The sequence below is a fragment of the Vanellus vanellus genome (assembly GCF_965231255.1).
Source record: "Vanellus vanellus genome assembly, chromosome: 5".
NCBI lineage: Eukaryota > Metazoa > Chordata > Aves > Charadriiformes > Charadriidae > Vanellus > Vanellus vanellus.
Genome location: NC_138910.1, coordinates 31,499,443 through 31,526,304, shown reverse-complemented (window position 1 = coordinate 31,526,304; position 26,862 = coordinate 31,499,443). Strand labels below are relative to the sequence as shown.

Here is a 26,862-nt window from a genome sequence, read left to right as displayed (position 1 = left end):
ACAACGCCATTAGAAGTGCATTGTAACCAGCATTATCTACTGAGAATCCTCTCTTTGAGGGAAAACAACTTGTTAATATGCATGTCTCAGTTGCTGAACATCAAAAGCTTCTGGGATGAGAGACTGGGGGCAGGCAAGAAAAAACTACCCTCATTTTAATGAAAAAAGTGCTGTACGCAGCCAGGAGCAGCAATGACAATCCCCTCCCCTGAATTGATTGCACAGGCTCAGAGAGGTCCAAAGTCACACTAGAATCTCTGAGGCACTCCTGGTTCTGAGAAAGAAAAGTCATGATCCAGTAGTCTTTGCAGTACTGTAGACCGAGAAAACAAACCCGTTTCTATTTCTTAACAAAGCCAAAGCATCATCTCATAGGGATCACATTCACCATTTCCGCCGGTGTCTCCAGTCTCACAGTGTTGAAATGGGACTGATCAGCCTACGATGGATTGCACATCACCCAAGGAGAAAGGAAGGCATGGAAAAAGGCATACAGTACATTATATACTGCTTCACAACCATGTTTACAAGGGGAGGGGCGGGGGGAGGATGAAGGTGAGGGAAGAATTATTGCTGTTTCAGTAATACAGTATGACAGCTAAACCAAATCAAACAAGATCACAACAGTCAGTATTTTCACACTGTGGGATGATGGTTCACGTTTTGCCTAAGGATGAACTTGCTTGGGGATTATGGGGAAAGAGGGAGTCCTAAGGAAGGGAGTTAAAGTTACACCTGGGATATCAGCTGCATATTGAAACTTGGAGATCGAGACTGCTTGGTTAGGGGCGCTCCTGGGGGAAGGAGATCTTTACCTTCCCCAGCTTGGCCTAGTCGGTCCTCCTGTAGGCTGATAGTTGAAAACCGATTGGTGTTTCCAGCTGCTAGATTGGTAACACCCTCTGTACCAGCTCCAACACTGGAGCCTGCTTGACTGCCATTCACATAGTCAAATGATTTACTGGAGGAAGCACTGGCGGTCCTGATCAGGCTCAAACTGTTGGCTTTTGGCACCACCTGCCCAGCAGGCAGGCTGAGGTGTTTCTTAGTAGGCGTCATCTCAATTATATCTGCACCAAGGTCAGTAGATTGGTGCATGTACTGCTTCCGAGCTACTGAATCTCGAGGGCTCTCATTGGATTTTACTGCAGAAGAGGTTTCTTTATCCTTTGCAGAACGGCCACTTGCTGTTTTCCTTAAGCTGCCCTTCTGGGATACAGATGATAGAGGTTTGGTCCCAACTGGCTGGCTGCTGAGGGAAGCTCCTGATGAAAATCCTTCATCAGCATCATTAAGGTTCACAGATTCCTCTCTTCCATTTACACTTTCACCATCTATTAAGCAAAAAAGAAACAACCAAAAATAACCCCCAAACAATCAGAACACACAGTAAGCATTCAAATTACATGAAGACAAAGATGCACTCAGAATGTCAAAACAAACCTCATTTGTTAACCCACCTGGTTTCCACTTGCTTTAAAATTTCTAATTCTCAGCCAAGAATCTTGCTGCCATATTTAGCAGAATAACAGAATCTAACAATAAGTATTCCCTGAGTTTGGTTTGCCTTTCCTCTACATCACTTTTATAATTTAGAGTATCTCCTGAACTTTGTCTATAAACAAGAAGAATTAGGCCCCATTTGGTTAATTTGGTTTAGTTCTGTTTGCAGATACTGGTGCCCATTCTCCTCCTACATGTGGTTAAAAAAATACAAAAAAAAAAAAAAACCCAAACCCAAAAAACCTTTCAGACTATTTTTATCGTATTTTGAGCCAAGATCTAAGCATGTTCAGGATCTCTTCCAGTCACAGTAAGTTCTGGCAAGCACTTGGTAAACTTCAGAATTAGGCCATTTCCTAGGCCAGCGATCACAATGCTCCAACAGAGGTAGAAGGCACTTGAGCGTAGCTGGCACTTCAAACAATGTGACTATACATCCTGTTAGAGATTAACCTAATTCCTAGTTCTCCCTCCTCCAGAGCTCAATCCTTCCCGCATTTCCAGTGATCCTGTCAATGTGCTTCTACCATATTTGCTTTTATCTCAGCATCTAGATTTTTCAAAGAAAAAACCCCAACCCTTCCTTGTATTAAGAGAAATTTAACCTCTGAAACACTTCATGTTATAGAAGAGGCACTGTGCTTTTGACTGGAATCTCAAAGAGAAAAAAAAGCCTGACAAACTTCTTTCCTTAAATCCTTGTTTTCAGGCTTATAATGATTAGGGCTGCACACAAAGACCTTTTTTTTTTAAAAAAAAAAAAAAAAAAAAATCTTATTCAAGTCCTTTTACTAAGCTCCAAATACTCAAAAGAAGAGCTATTGTTTCAGTAGAAAACTGAACAGCATTCAAATTTCAAAACTGAAAATGCAGCTTGAGTTTTTGCTCCATGTATCTTATTTCAGTGGGAAAAAGCCATAAACTTTAACCATGTTAGCAAAAAAGGAGACATTCAGGCTATAAGAATTTTGCTTTTCTCTATAAAAGCTGTGAAGCCTGATTGTGAGAAATCTGCAATGCCTTATGGATCTGTCCCAGCTAAAGCCACTGTACTGCTCTATTGGCAGTTTTTGTTCAACCCAGCTTGCCGCCAAGCAAACACGTTTAAATCTCTTGTGGAAAGGGGAAAAACTGGTGGCAAGGATCCCAGAGATTCTAACATTTGAGTGGAAGCTCACGCTGCTTGTTAGCAGAACATTTTACATTATGGCAAGCAGAACAGACACAAAGCTTTCAGCATTGTTGCTGCCTCTGTGTAGCAGGAATATAGCCTGATCCAACTTCACATTTCTGAAGCATAAAGGAAAAAAAAAAAACCAAAACTTTATAGGGAGGTCTTATTATCCTTTTTTAAACTTGCCTCTTCTTTTCAGAAAACTTTACCTTAGAATTACCACTACTGTGTATCAGCTTACAAAAGATGTTTAGCCATCTCCAAATCAGACCATTCTCAGGCCTCTCTCAGAACAATGCAAGATTATTCTGTAGTTTTACATAGTTCTGTTTGACTCATTAGCCTCCCAGAAGCAGAAAGGTAATATAGTTCATGTTACTGCAGTCTTCCTTCTTTGGTAAAGCCTTTAGCCTAAGAAGCTTCTTTTTCTAAGGTTTCAAGGGCTATTATTAAAATGAAGGGCACATTACTTCCTTTAACTTCCTGTAACCATATTTTAAATACATACATCTTCCCCGCCTCCTGCCCACCCTGTTTGGGTCAAATTAAACCTTCATCTTCTCATGAAGATGTAAGTGTATTTTCATACATTAAACAGTGATATATTTTATTCCCAATCCACCACATTTCCATTCCCCCCACCCCAACTTTCCCGCACATAATCAAAGATGCTAATAAAAATGATGTAACTGGAACATACTGAAAGCAAGATCACTTTTTCAATAAACCAACATTTATGTTTCTTTATATCATCATGCAAAGCTGGATGAAAGCATGTTAGGTTACAAGCAGCAGTAGCAGCAGATGAAGTCCCCTCTCAAGCCCTTCTTATTCAAATGAAAGATACCTTCTTGCAAGTTATGTATCTCCAGACCACAATGCTAAGCTTTTTAGTATTACAAGAACATTAGTTGTTTTAAAAGTTGATGTTAAAACATTGCTGAGTCATGTAACTAAAACAGGCAATCCTATTCAGGGACAGTGAAGCAGAAGAGTCACACTGAAAAAGTGGCATTTTATCCACAGAATTTGAAGACAAGACTGAGAGGGGTTGTTGCAAGCTTTTGGATGCTGCAACTATACAAAGGCCCAAGCAGCTCAGCAGTGCTCAAAAATGAAGAAGATAGAGAAGACAACATGCAAGAGAATTTCTGTCTAGTCAGAACCATATACCTACAAAAATTCTCAGTGGGATTGAAGTAATTCAGCAAACACATTCTTTTCCCAATACTTGTTATTTTTCCTATAAAAACTGCCCTCAGAAACAATCAAAAACATTTGAGTCCTTACATACTCTGTTGGGGGGAAAAGAATGAAGACATGAAGTTTTCTCCCCCCCAGTAGATCAGTAAGACAATTGAAAGAGAAAACAAAACCTAAAAACCTACTCCTCCCAACCACTCTTCTACTGTAAGGCCAGAAGAGAAAGAGACAGTGCAACCTGATAAACATCGTATCAATTGCACTACAGTGTGTATTCAGGACTCTCACTGTTCTTTATCAGAACAAGTCTGTCCCTGAAGACTTCGTTATTCACACCTAGACGTAATTAACCCTGTATATGTAGATACAGCATTCTCCACTGACCCAAAATAGTGCACATAACCACAGCTGCTACCACACAGAAGCAGAATACCTTGTAAGGCATTACTGAGTCATTCTTGAAATCATCTGCTTTTTTCTACTTATTGGGTGAAAACACCGATCTGAAGAAGGGATTTTATACAGCTTTTTAAAGTGACTTTTATTCTGTTTATCCTTCCATACCTGAAGGTTGAAAAGTCACTAGAAATGATCAGTCTCTTGTTTAATATTAAAATGATATGAGAGGGAATTTTGCTAGCCGAAGCTTTTTGTGAAAATAGCATCAGTAAAATAATAGACCACTATATATACACACAAGATTTTATACTGATAAATCAAGCCAGACTCAATTCCTTGGCCTTCTCCCAGATGCTATCAACTGGCAGAATTCAGTTCACCCAAGCATGTAATTATACATTGCTAATGTTACAGAAGTAAAAGGTATTCAACCCACTTCTATTGAAGTAATGCATGTGAAAAGATGCCTTATCCAAGAACATGCCAAATTATAAAGATGCCTTAAAACAAATTAAGATTAGAAGGCCACGTTTTTGTCAACTTCTTTCCAACTTCCTGTCCCTCCCAGAAGGTTCTCTGCAGCTGAGGACTTCTCCATATCCTTCAGGTCATGCACATGCAAAGTTTAGTAAAATGGAGTAGGACCAACCGAACAAGTGAATTTAGGAGAAGACAGGACTCATTTACTGAGCATGCTCAAATTCACTATGCACCAAGGAGTAGATTATAAACCCGCACTAAACATTTTTATGCAACTATCTTCTACAGAAGTATGGTGTCTTAATTATTGTTTGATAGCAACTCTGATTAAGGGTAAGGATTCTGTGACAACACTACATTAAATCTCCAAAATCTCCAGATTACTGTTTCCAGAAGAACAAATCTGAAAACTCTGTAGCTCATATACAAATGTGCAAATAAATCTCATTTATGATCAACTGATATGCTTATAGAGACTGGAAATACCAAATGAATGTTCATATAGAAAAGACGACTTAAGACAGGAGAACGTTTGAAAATATATTTAGCTACATTTACAAGAAATAAATTCTCATCTCTGAGGAGAAATGATGATTCAAATTCAGTGCTCAAAACCATGTCTTTTATGGAGTAGATGAGAAAATTAATAGATGAACTTCAGCAAATAAAATTTCTACCAGCTACTTTATCTGCTATTCTTGGCTGCAGAGCAGACATATAAAGTCCTACAGCATTTGTGTGGACAGCATGACTAAGAAAGCAAGCAGTAATTGTTTCTAAAGTTTTTAGAAACATGACAACCTGGTTTCTTCTTGAAAACACAAGTACTTTTTGGGTACTTGTCTTTAGAGCAGCCAGCTCATTCATGTAAACACATTGTACATGTATGAATTTTCAATTAAAGGATGACTGGCAAATAAAAACAGCAGTTGGATATCTGTCTTAGATAGGCTTGACTTTTAATGGGAATAGGAAACTTCGTTCTTGGAAATTTAAAAACTGCAGACTAACAAGACACTTGTAACTAAGTTGTAGCCAAATCCATTCATACTCTATAATGTCTACTTCTTCAGGACTAGATTCATGTTCAACTGGTGCATTTTTCCCTTCTGAATATTAGATTAAACATGCTCAGTAATAGAAAGTTTCCAAGCAATCCCAAAGCTCTTGGCTATCACCCCTGGGTTTTTTTGCCTTTTTTTTTTTTTTTTTTTTTTTTTTTGCCATGCCAAGCAGTCTTTCACCACACAGATGCAAGCCCCAGGCCAGCCCATGTGATAACAAAAGGTAGTACCTGACCTGATGTTAGGTATATAGGGGATGCGTGTATTGCAAAGAGAAGCTAATACACCCTGGGATAGCGGAAACACACACTAGAATGGAAAGAAGTTCTGCTTGGGGATAGGGAGCCAGGATCCTCCTCCAGCAACTGCCTCACTGACTTCTGCCTCCTCATCTCTGTCCTACCCTCTGTTGTGGCTGCTGCCAAGGTGGGCTCCGGGAAGCCATGCTCAGGGGTCTTGCGCATCAGCACCTCCCCCTCTTGCTCACGTTTGATCCCTAGGTCTGTGGAGCCGTGTTGGATCGGTGAGCCAGGTATGCTTGAGTCAGCCTCGTTTGAGAAGTCAAAGCCATCTGGGATTCAACATATAACATTTTAGTGCTTTTCTATTCCTTTCTTGGCATTCCAACCCAGGCAGGGAAAATAGAAAATTTATGCGGACATGGAACAAACACAAAACACTACCCATGCTTAATTAAAAGTTGTGAGAACACCCACAGAAAGGGACAGGTGGGCTATACTGTAAACCAGAGACTAGCAAATGAATATAATGGCAACTACAGTGAAGACAAACATGACCCAGAGTCCTGAAAACAGAAGACAGCTACTTGTTGTCCTGGACATTCTGATTCAGCTGAAGACCAGAGGCCACCAAATCCTTTTGCACATGATACAGGGGAGAGAAAGAAAAAAAAAAAAAAAAAAAAAAAAGACTACCACAGGAAAATATGTAATCCTTGTTTTCAGACTCTTTTACTCTCAGTTTATTTTTAGGTTATTCTGCTTTTTACCTTCAGCCATTTATGCAGGTTTTTTTAATCATTATTATATACATGCAGCAACAAAGCTTGTATGACAAAGTGATTTCAAAGCAAGCTTTTTGCTACACCTACACGGAAGATGTCATCGTATCAAGGTAAATATTACTACTTTTTTTTCTTCATACAGTCAAGTACACTTCCATACAACGTAAGTACTCACTGAGGAAAAATAAGGACTAATTCTAAGCTATGCAAAGCTGTACTGTATGATATGGCCCCTCTCTAAATTGGGCCATATGAATGAGAATTTCCCTCTCCCACACCTTCAGTAGCTTTAGGTAGCTGAAACCCTATCAAGGTCTGGATAATACCATTCATTCCCTGAGCTATTTATGATGTGAGGCAGTTGAGTTTTAGTGTGGATTAAAGAAGGAACTCAAATTCTAAGCCAAATTCTGTCCCTACAATTTTATGCTGTGTTACATAGACATATAATAGAAGTCTTATTGAACACTTTCCAGCTTCTCCATTTTCTCGCCTACCTCATGGGTTATCACCAAATCAAAAACAAAACAAACATCTCAAATGTTCATGTTCATGCAGTGCTCTGAAGATGTAAAATACTATACATTGTTATGGAATATCACTTTTCAAAACCAAACAAACAAAAAAAAACCCAACCAACTGTTCTGCAAACATTCAAACTCAGAAGCCAGATTACAGTGATGATGATGAATACAGTACACTACGGTATTTGCTCTTAGCAGAGAAAGCTCACCTTCTCTCCTCCAGCGATGACGACGGATAGAAGCTGTTGTAATAGCAGTCCGAGAAATCCTCGGCACTGTCGGAGTAACTTCTACTTTTAGTACCTTCTGGCCTTCTTGTGAAGCATCAGGAGCATCAAAGGGCAACGAGTTCTTCATGGCATTTGCAACCTAAGATAAAAGCAAAATGCTGTACTACTACTGTCCTTTACTGCACCAATGGCAATATTAGATCTCTTGCTGGAAACAGAAAGGGCTACAAGCAAGAATTGTTAATTATACCAGATCCCATCCAGATGAATGGCCCCATCCCCAAAATTCACAGTTGATAACTATGTTGAAAAGCCCATCATAAACCTATTCCCAAAAATATAGCTGAATTTTCTCCATTTTCTAGAAGTAATTTATTTCATTCCACGTTTGCCACCTGTTCTGACAGAGGTAACAATCTACACAGGAAGGTCTCCAACCAGAAAAGACCACGAAATTACAAGAAAAATACCATTTATGTTTTATGACAAGAATGTCATAAAATTAAGTCACAGGCCAAGTCAATGCAAAGAGCATATGGCCTTGGGTGTGGAGGAGACAGGGCCAGTTTCCACCCTACCCTACCTTATTGCACCCTCCTCGCCCCCCCCCCCCCCCCCCCCCCAAAACTAACCAAGGGGATTACACTGCAAGTACTTCAAGTACTTGCAAGATTTTAAAAAAACTGCAACCTAAGCAATGACCATCAAATCATTAAAATGCATTCATCTTTATTAGATTTATTTTTTTATTATAATAGCCTATTATAAAGTCAGAAGTTTTGTTTTGAAGCTTCAAGGAGAAAAAGCAACCACTCTTGGCTTTAATGTTTTAATTGCTTCTTTACATTTTCCATAAAATGCCTTTGTGGGATTAGAGGTTTCCTTTAAAAAATATCAAAAAAGAAATTTTCCATGAATGTTTCCTAGTTTACAAATAAATTCTTCAAAAAGTGAAATTGTGTACCAGGTCTTGAAAAGCAAGCTGGGTCTCTATGGCATACACAATATTCAACAATAACAAAATTGCTGCACACAAAATGTGATTTAAAACTTTTTAAAAAAAAAAACAAAACAAAGTGAACACATTAATTTTCAAAAATCTTACTGACTTAATACAACCAACCAGCAACAAAAATATTAGACATATTTTAAACTTAACATCACAACTTCATTCATAGATCTCTTATGTTTCACAGGCATCTGCTCTTTACTCCCCCTCTAATTAAGACAGTAGATAAAAAAAGAGGTCAGAGACATCTATACTTAAAATAAAACAACTCTGGAAAACGTAACTTGCTAATCTCTGTAAAATCCTACCTAGCAACAGTTACCACCATAATTTGGGCAGGCTATTCTCTCTATTACAGTTTACAAGAAGCATTAGGAAAAGCAACTTTATGTTGTCTCCTAAGGGATTTTCTCTTGTATCACAAAAAAAAAAAGAATTTTGAAAATTGAGATATGAGAGTTCACTATACAGCAAGAGAAACACATTTAAACACATGTGGTCTGCATGTCTTAAATACATGCAAGTCTACTTGTTAGCTCAAGGCAAAGGCATGTAAACCCTATTTTAAGACACAGAAACAACTATAAGGTTGACTGTTCTGTCCACTCAAAACACAGATCTGCTTTAGAATATGCATCTTGGCAAGACACTCCATTTTTCTGACTGTGCATACATACATTTTACTTCCTTTTAGATCATGTTCTTTTTCCAGGAACAGGCATTTTCTTTACTGTATAAAGATTTGTGGCTAGCTGATGGAGTAGTATCAACTGTTTAGCACATATACTACAATCAAGCATTTCCTAGTTTTATGCTGTAGCAACATTTTCATGTTTCCCTCAACCTAGTGACAGAACTAATGCACTTGTAAACCTCATCAGTGTTGTCTTGATATTTTCAGGTTGCCAGAGCCCTTGGAAATCTAAGGGACATTGAACAAATTCCTTGAACTCCCAAAGCCCACATATACCAAATTTTTTTAACTAATTAAGCAATCATTCCTTAGCATTCGCAAAAACACAAACTACGAGAAATTTACTAAACCACTGGAACACTTTATTGGCAGAACTCTGTATTTGTCTTGTGAAGATCTCAGATAATGTTTGATAAAAAGATAATATCAATGCATGTGGCATGCCATAAAAGCTCCATGAATTAAAAGTGTTTATTTGCATTATAATAAAGTAAAAGTGACTTTCCTACAAGTTATATCACACAAACCATCCAGCAACCATAGAAGAAATGAAACTGTTTTGAACAGTAAAGCCACAGATTACAGGATATTAACTAAATCACGGACTTTTCACTTCCTGGGGGGCTGGAATGGCTGCCTTATAGCTGATCCTGATCTCCAGCTGCTGTTGTGATCCTGTAACTCCCCATTAAACATCTCCACTGCCTTCTTGTCTGGCTCCTAACCAGCACTAAAGATTATTGGCACCATCACAGAAATGCTCCTTATCATTCTGCCTTCCACTTGTCCAAAATTGATTTGCCCTTTGCTAGCCAATTCTCTCAGCCTCAACATTTGTTTGTTAACTGCTTTCGTATTCACACAGAGGCCTTTTTCATGGCATCCTCTCGAAATGCATTCACCCTATCCTTGATCACATTAAAGACTTCAGAAACTCATTTCTGCTCTACTGAACCAAAGCAGATCAAGTTCAACAGTATACAATGGTTTGCCTTCCTATGTTCTGCTCATTAGAGTTGTGCCCTCTTTTGAATAGGTACCCTTCTCAGTATACAGGACTAAAATCTAAAAATTAGTACCAGGAAGTTTCTGCAACAGGACCAGAAAAGTGACAGAGTACTTCTGCTTGTTGAACCTTTTAACAGCTGGCCCTTTCTAACAGCACAAATTGTACTTCTGGGGACTGAGGAGAACCATATGGAGGTAAAAATCAGTGCAACAGTAAAACTTTGAAACAATCAAAGCAACCGGTTTGAATGAGTCACAGCCCTTCCCTGACAGAAAAAAAACAAACTTGTGATCCTTCGGATGGAAAAAACCTCGCTCACTATGTCTAGTCTAGCATTGAAAGGCAGGGAAAAAACCAAACGACACAATTTGGACTTGGCTAGCCAAGTCTGCAACTGTCGATGACAAAGGAGAGCTGGTTTCAGGCCAGACATCCACCCTTGCCTACCAGAAAGGAGCTCTAAAGAAAAGAATATCCAACAAAAACAGTTAAGTACATCAATAAAATACACTGGATAAAGGTGCTGTAACAATAGGGACTTGCTGATCATGCTTCTTGTGTACCAGGCTAAGAAAGCCTGTGTGGCTCTGCACTGAAGACAGGGATTTCCATCTGAAACACGCACTTGTGTTCAGAGGAGACTGACTGACTGGATCTGAGCTACTCCCCAGGTCCAGGGGACCTTGGCAGTAATACTGAGTCTTGGTGATTTGTTTCCCCTCTGTAGAAACTCACAGTTTTCATGACTATGAGACCAATACCCAGTGTTTGTTAACAAGGATACTATTCCCAGAAAAAGCCTTTCCATTGCATTACTTCTTGCCCTTTCCAGTGCAGTTTTTGGGTATCAGTGAAAAAAGACCACTTCTACATTACAGATATTTCATAGCTTTCTGATATTGCTATTTCAGCAGGGATTTTTTGGTTTTGGATTGTTCTTTTTAGTTTAGGGGTTTTGTTGTGGTTTTTTGTTTGGTTGGTTGGTTTTAAGTCCACAGGCAATATAAATCTATTTAAATAAGACCATGGACCTACTATATTGTCAAAATTATTTCTCCAAGAGACATACGCAAGCAAAACACGGGGACCATGATGTTTCTCATTGCAATGATGACTGATGGTATTCCCATAATTATTCAAATAGCTTGAGTACAGGTATCTAAAAATAATCCTTATGTGGGGGGGTTGCCTGAGTATTAAATGGACTTCAAAGAATTTACTGCTGTTAGGAAATCCTAGCAGAGGCTGAACTTGAAACTTATTTGGGATGCTGCACAGATGATATTTTACTTGGTGCCAGTAGTTATAAGTTTAAAATACAAAATTTTATAATGCTGCTAAATTACACAGATCTCCTGGAGAATGCAACAAGGTGAAAGCACTCCAACCTTTGAAAAAGTCAAATTGCTTGAATGTGTATAGCATGAGGTCAAGGACATGCAGATCATCTTTTTACAAAACTGATGATTTCTTACAGCTGCTTTTTAAAAAAATGCAGTAAAATAAGATAGGAAGCAAGGAAATGATCAGAGTATTAAGAAGAAAATCCCACAGATGTGCCTGCATGCATATGCATGAAAAACCCGACAACTGGCGAAGGGGGAAAAATTGGTGATGTCAGTGTTGCTGACACCAGACAATGGGGTGGAGAGGCAAGAAGTAGCTTTGGAAAAAAAACAAAGACATTCTAGAAGATTCTTACAATTAGAAGAAGGCTTTAAGGCCAAACTGATTAAAGATGAACAATCAGGACTGAAAATTGTCATATCATCAATTGAATTAAGTTCCAGATCTTCCTACACACCTTTCAAGTGTAGTAGTTTGATAGGGCGGCCCAATTCAGCATGTTCAATATTTAATTTAAAACTTTCAATCTGATGGAGCAATGAGTCATTTCCAAAAGGAACCAACTAGTATAATAATTTAGTGTATACAAAGCATTTAAAAATGCAGCAGTGTCAGCAAGCCTGTAGATACATTTTACAGCCAACATGAATTTATCAAGAGAATAATTTTACGTAATTTAGAAGCAAGGGATCTCAGATTGCCACATAAAAAGATTTTTCCCAATCCACTCCTTTCTCAGTTACCTAAAAAGCAGTTGAATTTTACTGCTGTTAGTTCAGAGAAGCACTAAAGGCTCCTAGGCATAATTCTGATGCAGAAACTAAGACAACAGTCTGTTTACTTTATTCTCCTTAATTTTCCCTCTCACCTTGATCCTCATTCCTACATTTGACAAAAAATAAAATCCTTCCATTACTCCTTTCTCTCTGTCAGCCTCCTCATCCTCCCCAACAACATCCACCTGCATCCAGCCCAGTTTCACCACTTTTCCCATTTCATTTCTCTCTTCTTATGATCAGAACAGCAAGTATAGTGGAAATTGAAAAAGCCAAGCAATCAGAAGAACTCCATTCTATTGCTGCTTCTCTAAAGAAGGTAAAGATTAAGACTTGAGTGACTTTGATCAATCAAAATCTGACATTGACTCTGGAGATGAAGCTCCTTTTCACTTTCAGCTCTACCCTGTTGTTATTTTTCTACCCTGTCATCAGTTTAAACACAGCATATTCTAAGCCCTGATGAAGGTCTAGAAGCAAAGAAAACACCTTTTTTGCAAACAATGTCTGATGACATATAACAATTCAGTTAAGCTTCTTCAAATCACTCATTGGTAGCTTATGCCAAAACAACATAAACACTTTGATCCAACTGTAACACATCAGAAAATCCTAGCTTTCAACATCAATGAGTCCTAGGAGATCCCAACACCCTAGCTTAATATTCAAGCAGAAAAAGCATGGTATAAATAGCTACATTGAAAACACCAGCTGTTAACAACCCCTTGCATTTGCGAGCGCAGCAAATGGCCAAAAATGCTTTCATTACCAGTCCACTTCAGAAACACATCCATACTCCTCATAACCAAGTCCATAAATTGCAATGGATTGTTTCTTACCAGCAAAGGCTGTGAGTAGAGTTCAAGCTGTGCTCTGTAAATTATGTCCTCCAATACCTCCTGGCCAAGATCCCACTGACCATTATATCTAGAAAGCAAAGAAAGATATTTATCTTATGAACTCAATCTTGTCTTTTTTCTGCCCAAATCCATCTCTTCACTTCTTTGCTTATGTAGAAAGTTTATCAGCTGTATGTATACCTCAGCCCCTGCACTTCTAAAACTCTAGACAAAGCAATTTATTATTAATCTTGTTGGCATAACAAAAAACCTGCTACCTGTTACCTCCAAGCAAAACAAATTGAATGTCATAATCGGACCAAACTTTAACAATTAAAAAAAAATGGGGTCAAGATGTAAAGGTTAACACTACTTAGCAGAATTGAATTTCCATCAGAAATGGATTTTTGCTACTTCAGAAGCTACTGACATTCAAGAGGTCTGCATTTTATCAGGTTATCTTGGCATCCAAGCTCATTATGCTTGTGAACAGAAGGTATCTGGTGGTAGTGGAAACTTGGGAAAAGATGAAGCCAGAAGCTTAACTCTCTCCAGCACCTACTTCTCGCCCTTCATCAAATTCAATGCTGACAAAGATATTTTCAAATTATTATGGCTGAGCAACCAAGTAACAGTAAATGCACTAATCAAGTTATAAGTTTAACTATTTTTTCAATCATAAAACAACTAGCACTTATATTTTAATTAATGTAAAAACAGAAATTTCTCTTTACGCAAAAAAACATACACTTACATGGCATAATAGACACCTGTGAGCAGCTGCACCATGAAGTCAGGGTCTAACACCACTCTACCACAGTGTTCTTTCCAGCGTTTCTCATGCTGCCGTGGAAATCCACTCACACACAGCCTGAGAAAACACACCATTGTAACAAAATGTTAAGCCCATAAAGACTACAAATGTCTTTACATCACAGAGGTTTTAGTGTATTTTCAAAATTTATTTATCCAAATGTAAGTACACAACATAGAACATTCTTCTCCCAACCATCAAAGCATTTTTGTAATAGTGCCTTGAGATGTGGTTTGCTGATAATCCAGTATTATTCTTATATAGCCACTAACTTCATCTGTTCTTTTCAAATTATGACCAGCTTCTAAAGATGGGTGGCAAGATGTTCTCTACTGCCAGCCACCAAGTAGGAGACTCTCTCTAAAATTCAGTGACTGAAACCAACCTTCTTTACAGGAAACATTTCCGTGGTATAGAAGAGAAATATGTCATCTCCTACCTAATCTATGACAGCATGCAATCACCTTTTACCTAAAGTTGGATAACACAGATACTGTATTCTTAAGAATTGGTCTCAGCTGCCTTCTACAAAAAAAAATATACTTCTGACTCTTTAAAAAAGGCCTGCCTTCTCATATACTGCATTGCATTGAGTTTCCATAAAAAACAGAATAATTTATTCATAACTTTAATATCTGAATCTTCATCATGGCAGCAACACATTGCCACTAATACATAATAACTGCTGCACTGTTTCAAAAACAACAAAAAAATCCCCAACCTATAAAATGTTGTCTCTTCTCTACCCAAAGAACAGATCTAATTTTCAAATGTAGGAAAATTCAACATATTTGGCAAATTTAGCATAGCCACATCTCAAGTGAAGATGATAGACACATAACAAGAATTAACCCTTTCCCATCAGAAATCACAATAAAGAAACAGGCTATAATCTTTACTGCATGTGTGTGTTGCTACAGAATATATGTTGTTGGAAGCTAGTCTGATCCTTCTTCTCTACGTAACTGAATTGAATGTAATGGTTTTCTCTAATGGCAGTATTGGGCTGAAGCAAACAAGCTAAATCAAAAAACATTTAAAGAGGTTCCTCTGTTTGGGGGTATCAGGAGAGAGAATTTATCTCATTTGAGACAAAAATGCTGGTAAAACCAGGCATATGGGAATATCAGATATACTTGAGACTTTTCAGAACAAAACGCAGGGATCTTTGCCAACCAGATGCTTCTTAGACTATTCAAGTAGAAGGTTATATAAAGGGCATGTATAAGATTTTGAGAAATCGCAGTAGTGAATTCTCCAGAAAATGGGATGTTATTATCAGGGGAAAAAACGAAAGGAAGGGGGTAAAAAAAAAAAAAAACAACAAAAAACAAACCAAAGAAAAACCCAAACCAACCACTAAAACCCAGAACAGTGTGCAAACACTTGATATAAATCATCCTCAGAAGCAAGAAATTAATATTTGGAAGTGGAGGAAACCGGTTGTATTCCTTACAGGATTTTTAAGCTGACCATACTGAAAAATGTCTGAGAGATATGTAATTAAAAAAAAAAGTGCACATCTGTCTGAGTAGCTTCAACTAATTTTCCTCCAAAATGGCTTGCTTTTTTTCCTTTCCCATAACAGAAAGTTACATAACTGGAACCATTCTGTGATTCTGTGGAAGCTCATGCAGTAGTAAGATAATCAATGTGTTTTATCTGTATGCAAGCACAGCTTCAAATTTCCAATTAAGTTGCAGGACCGACCAAGAGTTACATATTTTAAGTTACTAAACACAGCAAGTAAATTCAGTCTTTTTTTGCTGAATGAATATTTAGAAGTCTAGATGCACCCTACAAGACTACTTCAAAGGCAAGTGTCTCACCTGGAACCCATCCTACAAAGTGATTGGTAAGAAGAGGCAGGCATATAGACAATAGCAGAATTGTAGCACAGCATAAGAAAGCTCAGCACCTCAAACCTGAAATGAGACAAGACGAAAACCTTGCATGGTTTAAATTCTTAATATTTCATCAGAATTTAACATAAGAATTCTACAACTCAGTCTTAAAAAATCCCCCACAGAAAAAAGCATCAGAAGTAAACACACAAATCCTGAAATCCTCTTTCATTATAATTCACTAACTTGAAACAGGCTACTGAAGGTTCAGTATTAAACACTTAAAATTATTATTACTGAAAACCATTAGCATATGCAGGAACTATGGAGGAAATGGCATATGGCATAATATTTGAACAAAGTTCTAGAACAGCACAAGTCTGCAATGCATTCAAAATTATTTTATCTGTTTTTCCAGAGCTGGCTTTAGGCACAGGTAAAGCTGGCGGTCACTATAACAGCAGGGCAATCTCCCTCATCCCTAGTTCTGTCTATCCACTCAGGTCCATTGCTCTTTCCCTGTGGAAAAAGCAGTCACAGCCTCAGAGCCAAAGCTGAATTTTGTTACACTTCCAGGAAAATTTGAGTTGACAGACATAAACCCAAAGATATTCCTGATGGACACAGAAATGACAGAGAAGTTACTGTCTTCTAAATTAAATAGTAGAACAACATACAAAGCTGGATACCTCAAGATTACCAAGACTGTTCTCTAGATTTATTTCCAAGCACTTAATGTTGAGAAAGGACTGAACACATAATATATTTGGTTGTAATGTTTAAGGACTTCTTGTCTGCCTAATGAAGCACCTCTGATATTAGAATACATCCACCTACCGGTTCTGTGCTGTGAAGGTTTCTCTTTGAGGATGAAGATCACTGTAAACTACCCTGATGAGATCATGCTGACATAGAGCTCCTTCAGTTAAAGCCATGGATCCAATAGTAGAGGGCTAGAAGTAGGTGGTAGGAGGAGAAAGGAAGGAGGGGGAAGAAATCAAGCCATAAGTAAGAGGTCCCTGAAAACTCCTAACCACCCAAGCCAAAAGACACACTTGACTTGTGATCTGTGAAAATTAAGATTATTCTAGAATACAGTAAATCTAAAAACGTTACCTGATTTCATTATTATAAACAGCTTTCAAACTTACAGACAACAGAGCAGAAGAGAGCAATTTTCAATTTTGATTCTTACATATCCTTTTAGAGTAAATTCGTCCTAATTGCATAGACCTTTTGTACAGCAACGGTAGAGAAAGAAAAACACAATTCCAAGTTCGAACTGCATTAAGTACGAGTTATAAGAAGGAAGACTACTTTTATACTAACACATAAGAGGCAAAAAAAAGCAGTTGCAACTATAATACAACTAACCTCCAAAATGTGCACTGTCAGCAAAGATTTTTCAACATTTACATTCCTTTCTTCTACTAATGCTATTGAATTCAATTACGCTAATTGCAAGCTACTGACATTGAAAACTTACTGCAACAAGATGCATCTAAAATGGCCTGTTGCATCAAATGGATCCAGTTTTCATTCCTCTAATAGATCCAATTCTAATTTACCACAGCAGCTCTCTTACCTCATGATATATTGAGGGTTTAGATAATGAGGGGATGGTGAAAGACAAAACTTTGTTGTTTCCATCTTTGTCAGCAATTTCCTGCATTAAAAAAACAAAACAAAAACCCAAACACAGGTAAGGAGATAGGGCTTGGAGTAATTTTGAACTCTTAGAAGGCATTTAACAAATAAGAAGTTAGATGTCCTGATCTGATAAGACTATTAACACCCTAAGGTCTCTGTGCATTTCCGGAATTTGAGCAAATTTACATATGTATTTAAAAAGTGGGAAATACCTCTACCACAGACTGTTTTGCAGAATCAGTCTGCAACACTTCAAAAACACAGTATTTGATCCTTGATCAGTGTGACTTCATCAAAAAGAAAACAAAACAAAAAAGGCTTTTCTAGCCCACCTCTACATTGTAACATTTATTTATAATGGATTTGCATAGCGGAGCAAGGCTAAACTTTAAGCCCAAAAGATATAGACACATGAATGCTGATGAGTCACTTGCTGACAACAGGCAGTACTTCACAAATGCACCACAGAGAAAAGGTGAAATCAAGGGGACAGACAAGGTTTCTTTAGGCATTCTATCAGGAAGATATACACGGAATGTTTTCTCAAAAGGCTTTCAAACTGGTCAGATTTTATAGTTGCTAGGCTACTACATAAGCAAACCCAGCAGTTTTTAAAGCAAATATATTAAGGGCAATTACATAAGACTATTCCAAAAAGGAGTCTAAAATCCTGCCTTTTCACTTTGTACAGCAAATTTCCAAACAATGAGCTCTAGTCATTCCAGTTTATGTGAAAACTTAGTATAAGGTAGCACAGTACTTGTAGTAGGCTTTAAGGAGGGAGGGCAGTTGACAGAATTTAGCAGAACAGAAAAGATTTATCCTTGTCTTTCACTTTAAGTTTTGAGAAAATAACTTCACTCCTTCAGTCTCAGTATATGTGCAGAAAAATACCAACAACTTAAAACAGAAAAAAAACCTAGTGGGAACCATTGTCCATTTTGAGGCCTCTTTCGTCCTGAATCTGGAGAGAATAAAGAAATTAATGTCCTTAAAAAATATGAATCACCAACTTGACTTTCAAAGGAACTGAAAAAGGACCTTTACGAGAAAACAGTTGACAAAGATACACATACTATTTAACCCAGCAAACACTACAAAAAAACAGCAAAGAGTTTCCAATGTATTTTTCTATCAGAATAAATCTAAAATAACTGGATCTTCCAGTTGATAGAGCTGATCTACAGACACATAATAAAAACAAAAAAAATTCTTAAGAACCACAGTTTGATTGTTCTGTGTCTCATCATGTGTAGAAACATAATACACAATTTAAAGGAGGGCTTTACTGTGATAGTAGAGAAGGGCAATGTTTCAGTATAATATGTTTTAAAGTCCTGTAACGCAGACATTCCCATTAGAGAATGCCTATCTTGGCGGTATTGCTAAATTTATCAGCCAGCCTCATAACATTACAAGAGTAAACATTTCCAGGCTAAGGTAAGGATCTAAAAAACTACTTTTACATCCAAGAGCCAAACTTAATCATCTACAGTTACTTCTACTTATTCTTAAAATCACAGCTCCACCCAAGACAACTATCTGACTCAAATGTACACATGCATGTATCTAAGTGTTATCACGCACAGTGGTTTCAGCTTCAAATTACCCTTAAAAAGATATATTCAGAGTAAGCGGGGGGCGGGGGGAAGTGAAACATGAAGTTTGACCAAGCATATTGGCCTGACAGTCATCTCCATAGAAAACTGTATTTTTCAACATTAAGGAGGGCTACTTAATTTCCTTACAAACACCAGTATATAACAGTTCAAGAAAGCCCATGAGATGATCCTTTTTAGTTAAAAAGTTTGTCCCCAAAATATTCCTATAAAAAAATATTTTTGCAAACACATTCTTACTAAACTTTCATTACATTATCCTTTTCTCCAGATTAAATATGCTTTCATATAAGCGTATTATAATTTTAAATATGTTGTTCCAATAATTTACTTTATTCCTAGCGGTCACTGATGCAAAACCTCAGATCAAAGCTTTCCTCAGCCATTCCCACTAATCTCACTTACCAAGTTGTAAATGCCAAGCAGCAATGCCTCAATGCAACCATTACTCTGCCTGTCCCTGCTGGCAGTAAGACGCAGATATACCCAGATCAACTCTGGCAAAAATTGCAGTGTGAATCTCTTGAGTCGAACTTCAGAACTACGATAAAGTTCAAAGAGCTGGTGGCAAACAGGCTCCAGGAGCTGTGGAAAGTCAAAAAGGCTAATGAATTACTGTTAGGCTTCTCTAGTAAGTGAGAATGAAATAGCAAATATAGGGGCTATATCATATAGCCACTGCAACCAGTAAAAATTACGTTCCTTGATGGTAAGTGAATGAACCAAAATTATATCTGCATTCCTTTTAAGGAGATCTATAAGGACAGACCTAAGGGGAACTGGTATGCAGTATTGCGAAATGAGGTCCTATTACAGCCACTACCATCTTGTGTTTTGAGAACATCTAGGACTGTCAGTATGAGATTTATTTTGTGTACAGGTACTAATTTAAGGTATGTGATAGACACGTGGCCTGAACTATGTGCATCATAAAACTTTAATGGTGCAGTTGTAAGGTTTATAAAAGTACAAAGGTTAAAGGTTAGGTGCTAATGACAGCTGCTAATGACAAGTCTATTGACAGAAATATGAATTAATTTCTTACCTATTTTTAGTCTCAAACCCAACAAGCCTGCATTTGTTCATTACAATGCCAACTGATTTTTCCACCTTGAGCTGCCCTTCAGGTTTCAGTACAAGAATCAAAAAAGGCTCTTATCTAGTCAGTGTGATACAAGCACGAGAAAAATCATGCCATTTTAAGAGTCTACAATGCCAAACCAATAGTTAAGATGCATCCACAGAACTGTTAATGAACAGGAAAAAAAAAAAAAAAGGAAAAAGAACCATGTCAAACTGTCTCCACCTTTCCCATGACTAATCAAGTTTTTAAATATCAAAGTCAAAAACTACCAAAAAAAAAAAAAAGATTCCAAGAGGAATTTTGATAAGGTCTGTGACCGGTATCTAGTATTACATTCTAAGAAATTGGATGGTCTGACCTAAGGAAAATATTCATGGGATTCAATGTCCAAAAAGACGGAGGTATCCATGTAACCTAAAGCATCTATATTCATATGGAAGAGTTAAAGAGTGAGAAAATAGAGGCCAGAATCTCAAATAAGTCTTCTTTCTAACCAAACATATTTTGTGCAGCTCTCATATACATGCACAATAACATTAAATATTAAATTATACATATCATTTTTTAGAGCAATAAAACCCCTACATTTGACCAACACAAGAGCAGCTGTACTGGGGAGACAAAAAGGCATAAATAGGAAATACCCAGTGCAGAGCAGAAGATCAGATAAGGCATATATGACTCCTCTTTCAGTACACATGCTAACTCCCAAGGATATGCAGCTCAGGACTTTCAGAGCATTAGCAGTATGTTCCATAGACTTTGATGCACTCTTCTTTCATTTATTTGTCAATTCATCAAAATCTTAGTACCCAGAATTTCTTTTAGAATTCACTGTCGCTCTTTTGCCGTGCTGTATGAAGATGTACTTCTGTGGTTTGTTGTGAACCATCTATCCTCTAAAAACACTTTGAAGAAGTCGTTTGCTATCAGCAGAGGGACAGGCATTTCTACAAGTGAGTAATTTGAATGTTTGACAAATGTGCAATGCCAGAAATCTGTATGACTGTACAACTTCCTATACACATATTTAGACCTAGATATTTTACTCTAGTATATCACAAACACAAAACATAAATTTGACAGAATTTTCTAGCAAGATAGCTGCCTTAAGAAAGCATCACCCAAGAAAGGGTGAACACATTAGTTCCATTTCTAACACACTGTATTCTGGTCAATGAAGCATGCCATTTTTAAACCACTGATTATATGAGCCATAACATGACATCTATGTAAACCAAAACTTTGGTATGGGACAAATCTCTTATACAAGACTCTGATATAAGTCCCTTGTGTAACAATGCTTCTGATTAACAGCCTAGTTACTCTAAGCTAAAAGCGTTTTTACAACAGAAGCAAAGAGAGACTCCACAAGAGAAGGAGGGGAGAAAGAAGACACTGACAACATTGATACAAAATGCGAAAAGTCCAGTAATTTGGAGCACAGATTTTTACAAGCCATTTATGTAAAATACTTCACCACTTAAGTTCTGTTTTGGGATCTAAATGAAATTAGAAGCCCGTAAAGCTTGTGTTGCAATCATTTTAATAAAACAATGCTAGGGCTTTCTCTATCAAGTTGAGCATATATTATTTTATCTAGTATATTTATTCCAGTATTTCATACATATATAGCACTTTATGTTCAAAAGATGCTTAAGTACATTCTTAATTAAAATTTACTTAGTAGAAACTCCTACATAAAAGTGACACCAATTATTAAAAACATCTGTTACAGTAAATGTTCAAATCCTCAGGAGCAGAACTGTATCCTTGTTTTATGAAAGGCCTAGGACATTTCAGATGTTCAAGTAAAAATGTGGTTAATAAATAATTCAGAGATGACTGAATAAATTTGTAGTTTTTCTTTAAAAGAAAGTATGAGCAAGAAGCTAGCATAAAGAAGAAATCTCTGGAAACAACTAATACAAGCGTATCTGCAAGGAGATAACAGGTGCAAGAAAAGCTAAACAAACATCAGAAACCAGATGTATACAGCAGCATTGCTATAAATACTACTGCTATTAGATTAGAGATCACAGCAGCCCAAATCTATTTCCTACTTGAAATTAGCCAGTCTAATCCAAGTCCCACTAAAAAATGTGGAAAAGAATAATTTACTTTAGCTAAAGTCAGATGAGACTCAGAGCAGTTACTGAGTTTATTCTATTTTTTTCAAATTATAATTTTATAAAATTAGTCCTTTAAGTGAAACCATGCTCCCTAGAAAGATACAAGCAATAACCAGTCACTGGCGCTGCCAAGCATGTAAATACTCCTTATTTCTAGTAGTTGTCATATTACTTGTGTGAAAGGTTTAACAACTGCAAATTACTTAGGTGAAAACCTGAAAGCTGTTTGTAGCAACTAATATAGTGCTTTTGGTGTGTTCAGAGCTTTAAGTTCACAAGAAAAGCTGCCATTGCAAAGATGCTACAACACAAATATTTTCAAAGGCATGAACACTCAAGTTTTTCCTATCAAAGTATAGTATGATTGTCTCCCACCTGGAAACACAAAACTTGACACTGGAAGAAAGAACAAATGTTTTCCTTGCATTCTAGTTATCTGGCTTTTCAGAGAACCAGCCTCTTCCAATTAATTCTCTGAATATAAATATTGAGAAGACACTGGGTAAACAGAGGAAATGGAGCTTTTCACCAGTCCTGGGTGTATACATGAACTGGTACACACTTTTTTAATTCCAAAGATCTTTCGGTCCCAAGGCAAAGGACACTTAGTACAGCAGTCAGCAAAAAAATCCAAAGTAAAAAGTCTCTCATAACCCTATCTCTTTTCTGACAAACTAAAAACTTAGATGAAAAGAGCTTTCGTATTAGCATAAACAGAAATTTGCATAACAAACAATTACAAACAGAATTTTTACTGGCTTAAATATACAGTAAGTGACAAGGATGTAATTTGCAGACTTCATTTTTACACCTCACAGAGATGCAGACTAGTCATGTTTTAAGGAAGCTGATAAATAGCTTTGGCTTATTTTATGTGTTTGCCAAATCTTGAGAGCCATTCCTTGAAGTTAAATATAATGTATATAAAATTGGAAGTGCTTGTCTTTTTGAAGAATTCAATAATGGTAAAAACCAACATACTCATTTTAGTCTTAACTACAATATAATGGGTGAAATTAGTTTTTATTTGATGAGTACTTGGTCTGGGAAGTGCTTGGCATTGTAAAGGTGGTCTCATTTTGTTTCAATGCTGAGCTTTTCAAGTTAAACCTAAATAGCCCCACATGAATATTCAAAGTTTAAATTTCAGTACTGCATTAACTTAAAATCCATAGAGCATTTATGACTACAACCATAAACCAACTCCAAAAATACAAAACTTTCTAAAAAGACAGTACTTGAAAGCACTTTACTTTAGAATTCAAATATTATGCAAAAATCAATATATTATTCAGTTAAATAAGTTGTTCACAAGCAAGATCACTCTCTACTCTTTATGTAACATTCTGTTCCAGTCATTACCTTCTCCATATTAAAAAAGTGAGGGAATTTCCTAAAAGATAAACACTAACAATTGTATTTAACTTGACAGTCTGCTTGCCTTCATTTGATAGCTCTGGAATTTGTAGACAGGTGTCAAGAAAGAGAACAAACAACACTTTGGTTGTTTGTTTTGGTTCCTAAACATGCTGGCTCCATGTTAAATTAATAATGCTGGTCTTACCAAGAGAGAATTACGTGATTCTAGAAAAATTCATTAAACAGTTTGCCCCTTTTTGGAAGTTTTAAAAATAGGTCAATCTCATGATTAAGTTGTACTAAAGAAATTAGTTGTCCATCAAGTTTAAGAATCTAGCAAGTACATTTTTATAATACTCTACCACATAAGCTGTATCTTCATAAGCAAATCGGTTATGATTCTAACAAATAATGCGCCAAAAAGCATATTGAAAAAAACCTTCTTGATTAGAGCCAAGTATTGCCACAGAATCATATGTAAAGTAATAAATTTACTATGGTCATAATCCTGACATGCAAATAAGTTTGGAAGAAGTGCAACAAGGAAATACATACTGCCTTAACAAGCAGAACCTGAAGTTAGTCATCTTTGAGTCTGGGGTTGCTTATCTTATACCTGGTATCAGCATCAGGCCTAAACAGCAACAGAAGTTCCAAAGAGTAGTATTTGACAAGCATCAGTGTGCAATAACGTAAGATTACCGTCACACCCTTAAGAAGATACTCTTTTTGCACATCTGGTTCTTTGCATCATTAAAAAAAAAAAAAAAACAAATGCTTATTCTCAAAGCAAAGGAAAGCTTCTACATTTTCAGACGTATACGCACACAAATACATATATACTAAAAGACAACAGCAATGGCAGCTTCAGGTTGGAAAGAGAGTAACGGTAGCTTCAGTACAAAGAACAAGGTCACTATGCAAGTTATTTGTAACACTGAAATAAAGTTGACAGCTATGAAGCACTTTTTTTTTTTTTATTGCATGAGCATTATGCAATCTCCTTTGAGCTCAGTCAAGCATTCAGCTTCCAAAAGCAGCTGAGCTGTGCTTAGGAAAACAAAGAACTTCCTTGCTGTGTACACTTGCCATTCAATTTATAAATATACACGAGATCGCAGATGATAAGTCAAATATTTTGAAGCATTTTATCTGAAGTAGTTTACACAGCAGAGAATGGTATGCTTGCACAATTTATTGAGAAGTTGTATTTCACACACTTTCCCAGAAATGCTTGTAGCAGAAGCCAATGGAAAAGAAAGCTCAGTTTAATGTCATTTGTAAAATGAATTATGTACAAGGGTAAGCTAAGTTTTCACTGTGTGTATTTATATTTTGGAGCCCTGGTTCTGCCCTTGTTTACAGCAACGTAAACCAAATTACAGAAACATGATACTACTATAAGCAAAAGAAGATCTGGTTATTTTAATAGGATTTAACAAATTGATTCCATCGTCCCCTGTAATAAGCCACCAGGTGAGAAGCACATTGGTCTTAGTGAGTTTCACTGTAAGGCCTACTTTGTCTCTTAGGAATGGAAGGTGGTGTTGGGGGGAGGCCAGGGGAAACCCTCATGCCAAACTCGAGTGTAACAGTAGGCTGTGGTAAGTAAAATCTAGCAGACAGCATAAACTGTAGTTTTGGCAGCAAAGGAGGTTGTGTCTTACCAGAAAGGCATTAAAGTAACCGTCAAAAAACAAGAGTGTAAAAAGAGGGATGATACCCATGTTAGACCACATTAGAAAGAATTGAAGAATCTTCCTCTCCATCTTCACTTCTCAATTACTCTAGTTTTAGTTGTAGAGATGGAAGATATAAGAATGTGAACAAAAATATTTTTCAAAGTCTCCTACCTCATTATTTGGGTCTTGAATAACCTTATAAAGAGCTGGTACCAGTGTTTTTTTTCGGTGCAATGTAGCTGCATAGCTGGAAAATTGTGTTTCAGGTAATGCCTAAAGAAAAAAAAAAAAAAAAAAAAAGTGTTACCTTGATAAATCAATGCTTCCAAATATTAAAGATCTCCACAAAAGGATTCAGTCTCATCCCAACATCAAGAAAAATTCCTGAAGCTCAGTAAATTTTCAGACATGTAACCTAGTTCGTTCCATACCAGTTCTTCTCCATATGAATAGCATTTGGGGGCACATACCAACTTTATGGATTAAATCCAAAAGCAGTTTCAGATTTGTCTTTCATAAAATCATTTGCTCCAGCTTGATATGAGGACTCTCTTGATATTCTGTATTTAACAGGCCCTTTTCAAAATCTTCATCAAATCAACTCGAATTATTTAAGAGGTGTGGATAACCTAGAAAGTGTATGGACAGCCTCGAGTCCCACAACCAACCATGTCTGTGGATTTTGCACCCTTGGCTCTTCAACAAATTTCCAACAACAGCACGTAATGACTTATTGTGTATCATCAATAATGTGAGGAATTTAAATAAATAAATTATTTAATAAATTCTTAATTTAAATAACTGATTCATTTCATATCAGTTATGAAATCCAGTTTTCTTATTTATGCATTATCATGTATTTCAGCATAATTATCAACTTGCAAAATAACTTAAAAATACTTCAGATTATTCATGACAAAACAATTCATTTTATGCAGACCATAGAAAAGAAACAGCCAAATATTTTTCTTTAGTATTTTTTTTTAACTCCAAACATTTTACTCATTTTTTAAAAATAAAAAAGTTGCTCAGTTACAAATTTGGGCAGCATTATCCAGCTGTTAGTTAAATTTTATCAGCTTGATCTACACAGAAATATATGCTTTAAAAAAACCCGACGTTGCTATATCAGTGTTCTGCTCTACAATAATAAATTACTATTAGGCCTATACATTGTATACCAGCTGACTCATTTACATAGACTTTTGCATGCTTTATTATAAGTTGAAAGATGAAATAATAGATATTTTAAATGTTAATTATTGCATATTTAAAAAAAAAAAACAACAAAAAAATCGGTGTTCTGTGGCATAAAGCCAATGATATAGCTATCATTCATCTTCTCAACTCACCTTGAATTCTGACAGCCATTCTTCCACGACACTTCGTTCTGATCCCAGCAT

General features: G+C 36.7%; 1 protein-coding gene across 2 annotated transcripts; it reads right to left on the bottom strand.

Moving 5' to 3' along the window:
* Window positions 1–26,862, bottom strand: HYCC2 (hyccin PI4KA lipid kinase complex subunit 2; the record flags this gene model as incomplete). 2 transcript variants are annotated; one of them, XM_082484192.1, is made up of 11 exons in its annotated part: window positions 1–1,334; window positions 6,227–6,394; window positions 7,581–7,740; window positions 13,276–13,363; window positions 14,030–14,146; window positions 15,919–16,014; window positions 16,771–16,886; window positions 17,519–17,599; window positions 19,608–19,787; window positions 25,631–25,732; window positions 26,812–26,862. In XM_082484192.1, the coding sequence occupies 11 exons, from the start codon at window positions 26,860–26,862 to the stop codon at window positions 730–732; spliced, it is 1,764 nt and encodes a 587-aa protein (XP_082340318.1). In that variant the 3' UTR covers window positions 1–729. The 2 variants fall into 2 exon arrangements, with proteins under 2 accessions (XP_082340318.1, XP_082340319.1); XM_082484193.1 differs by lacking the exon at window positions 6,227–6,394.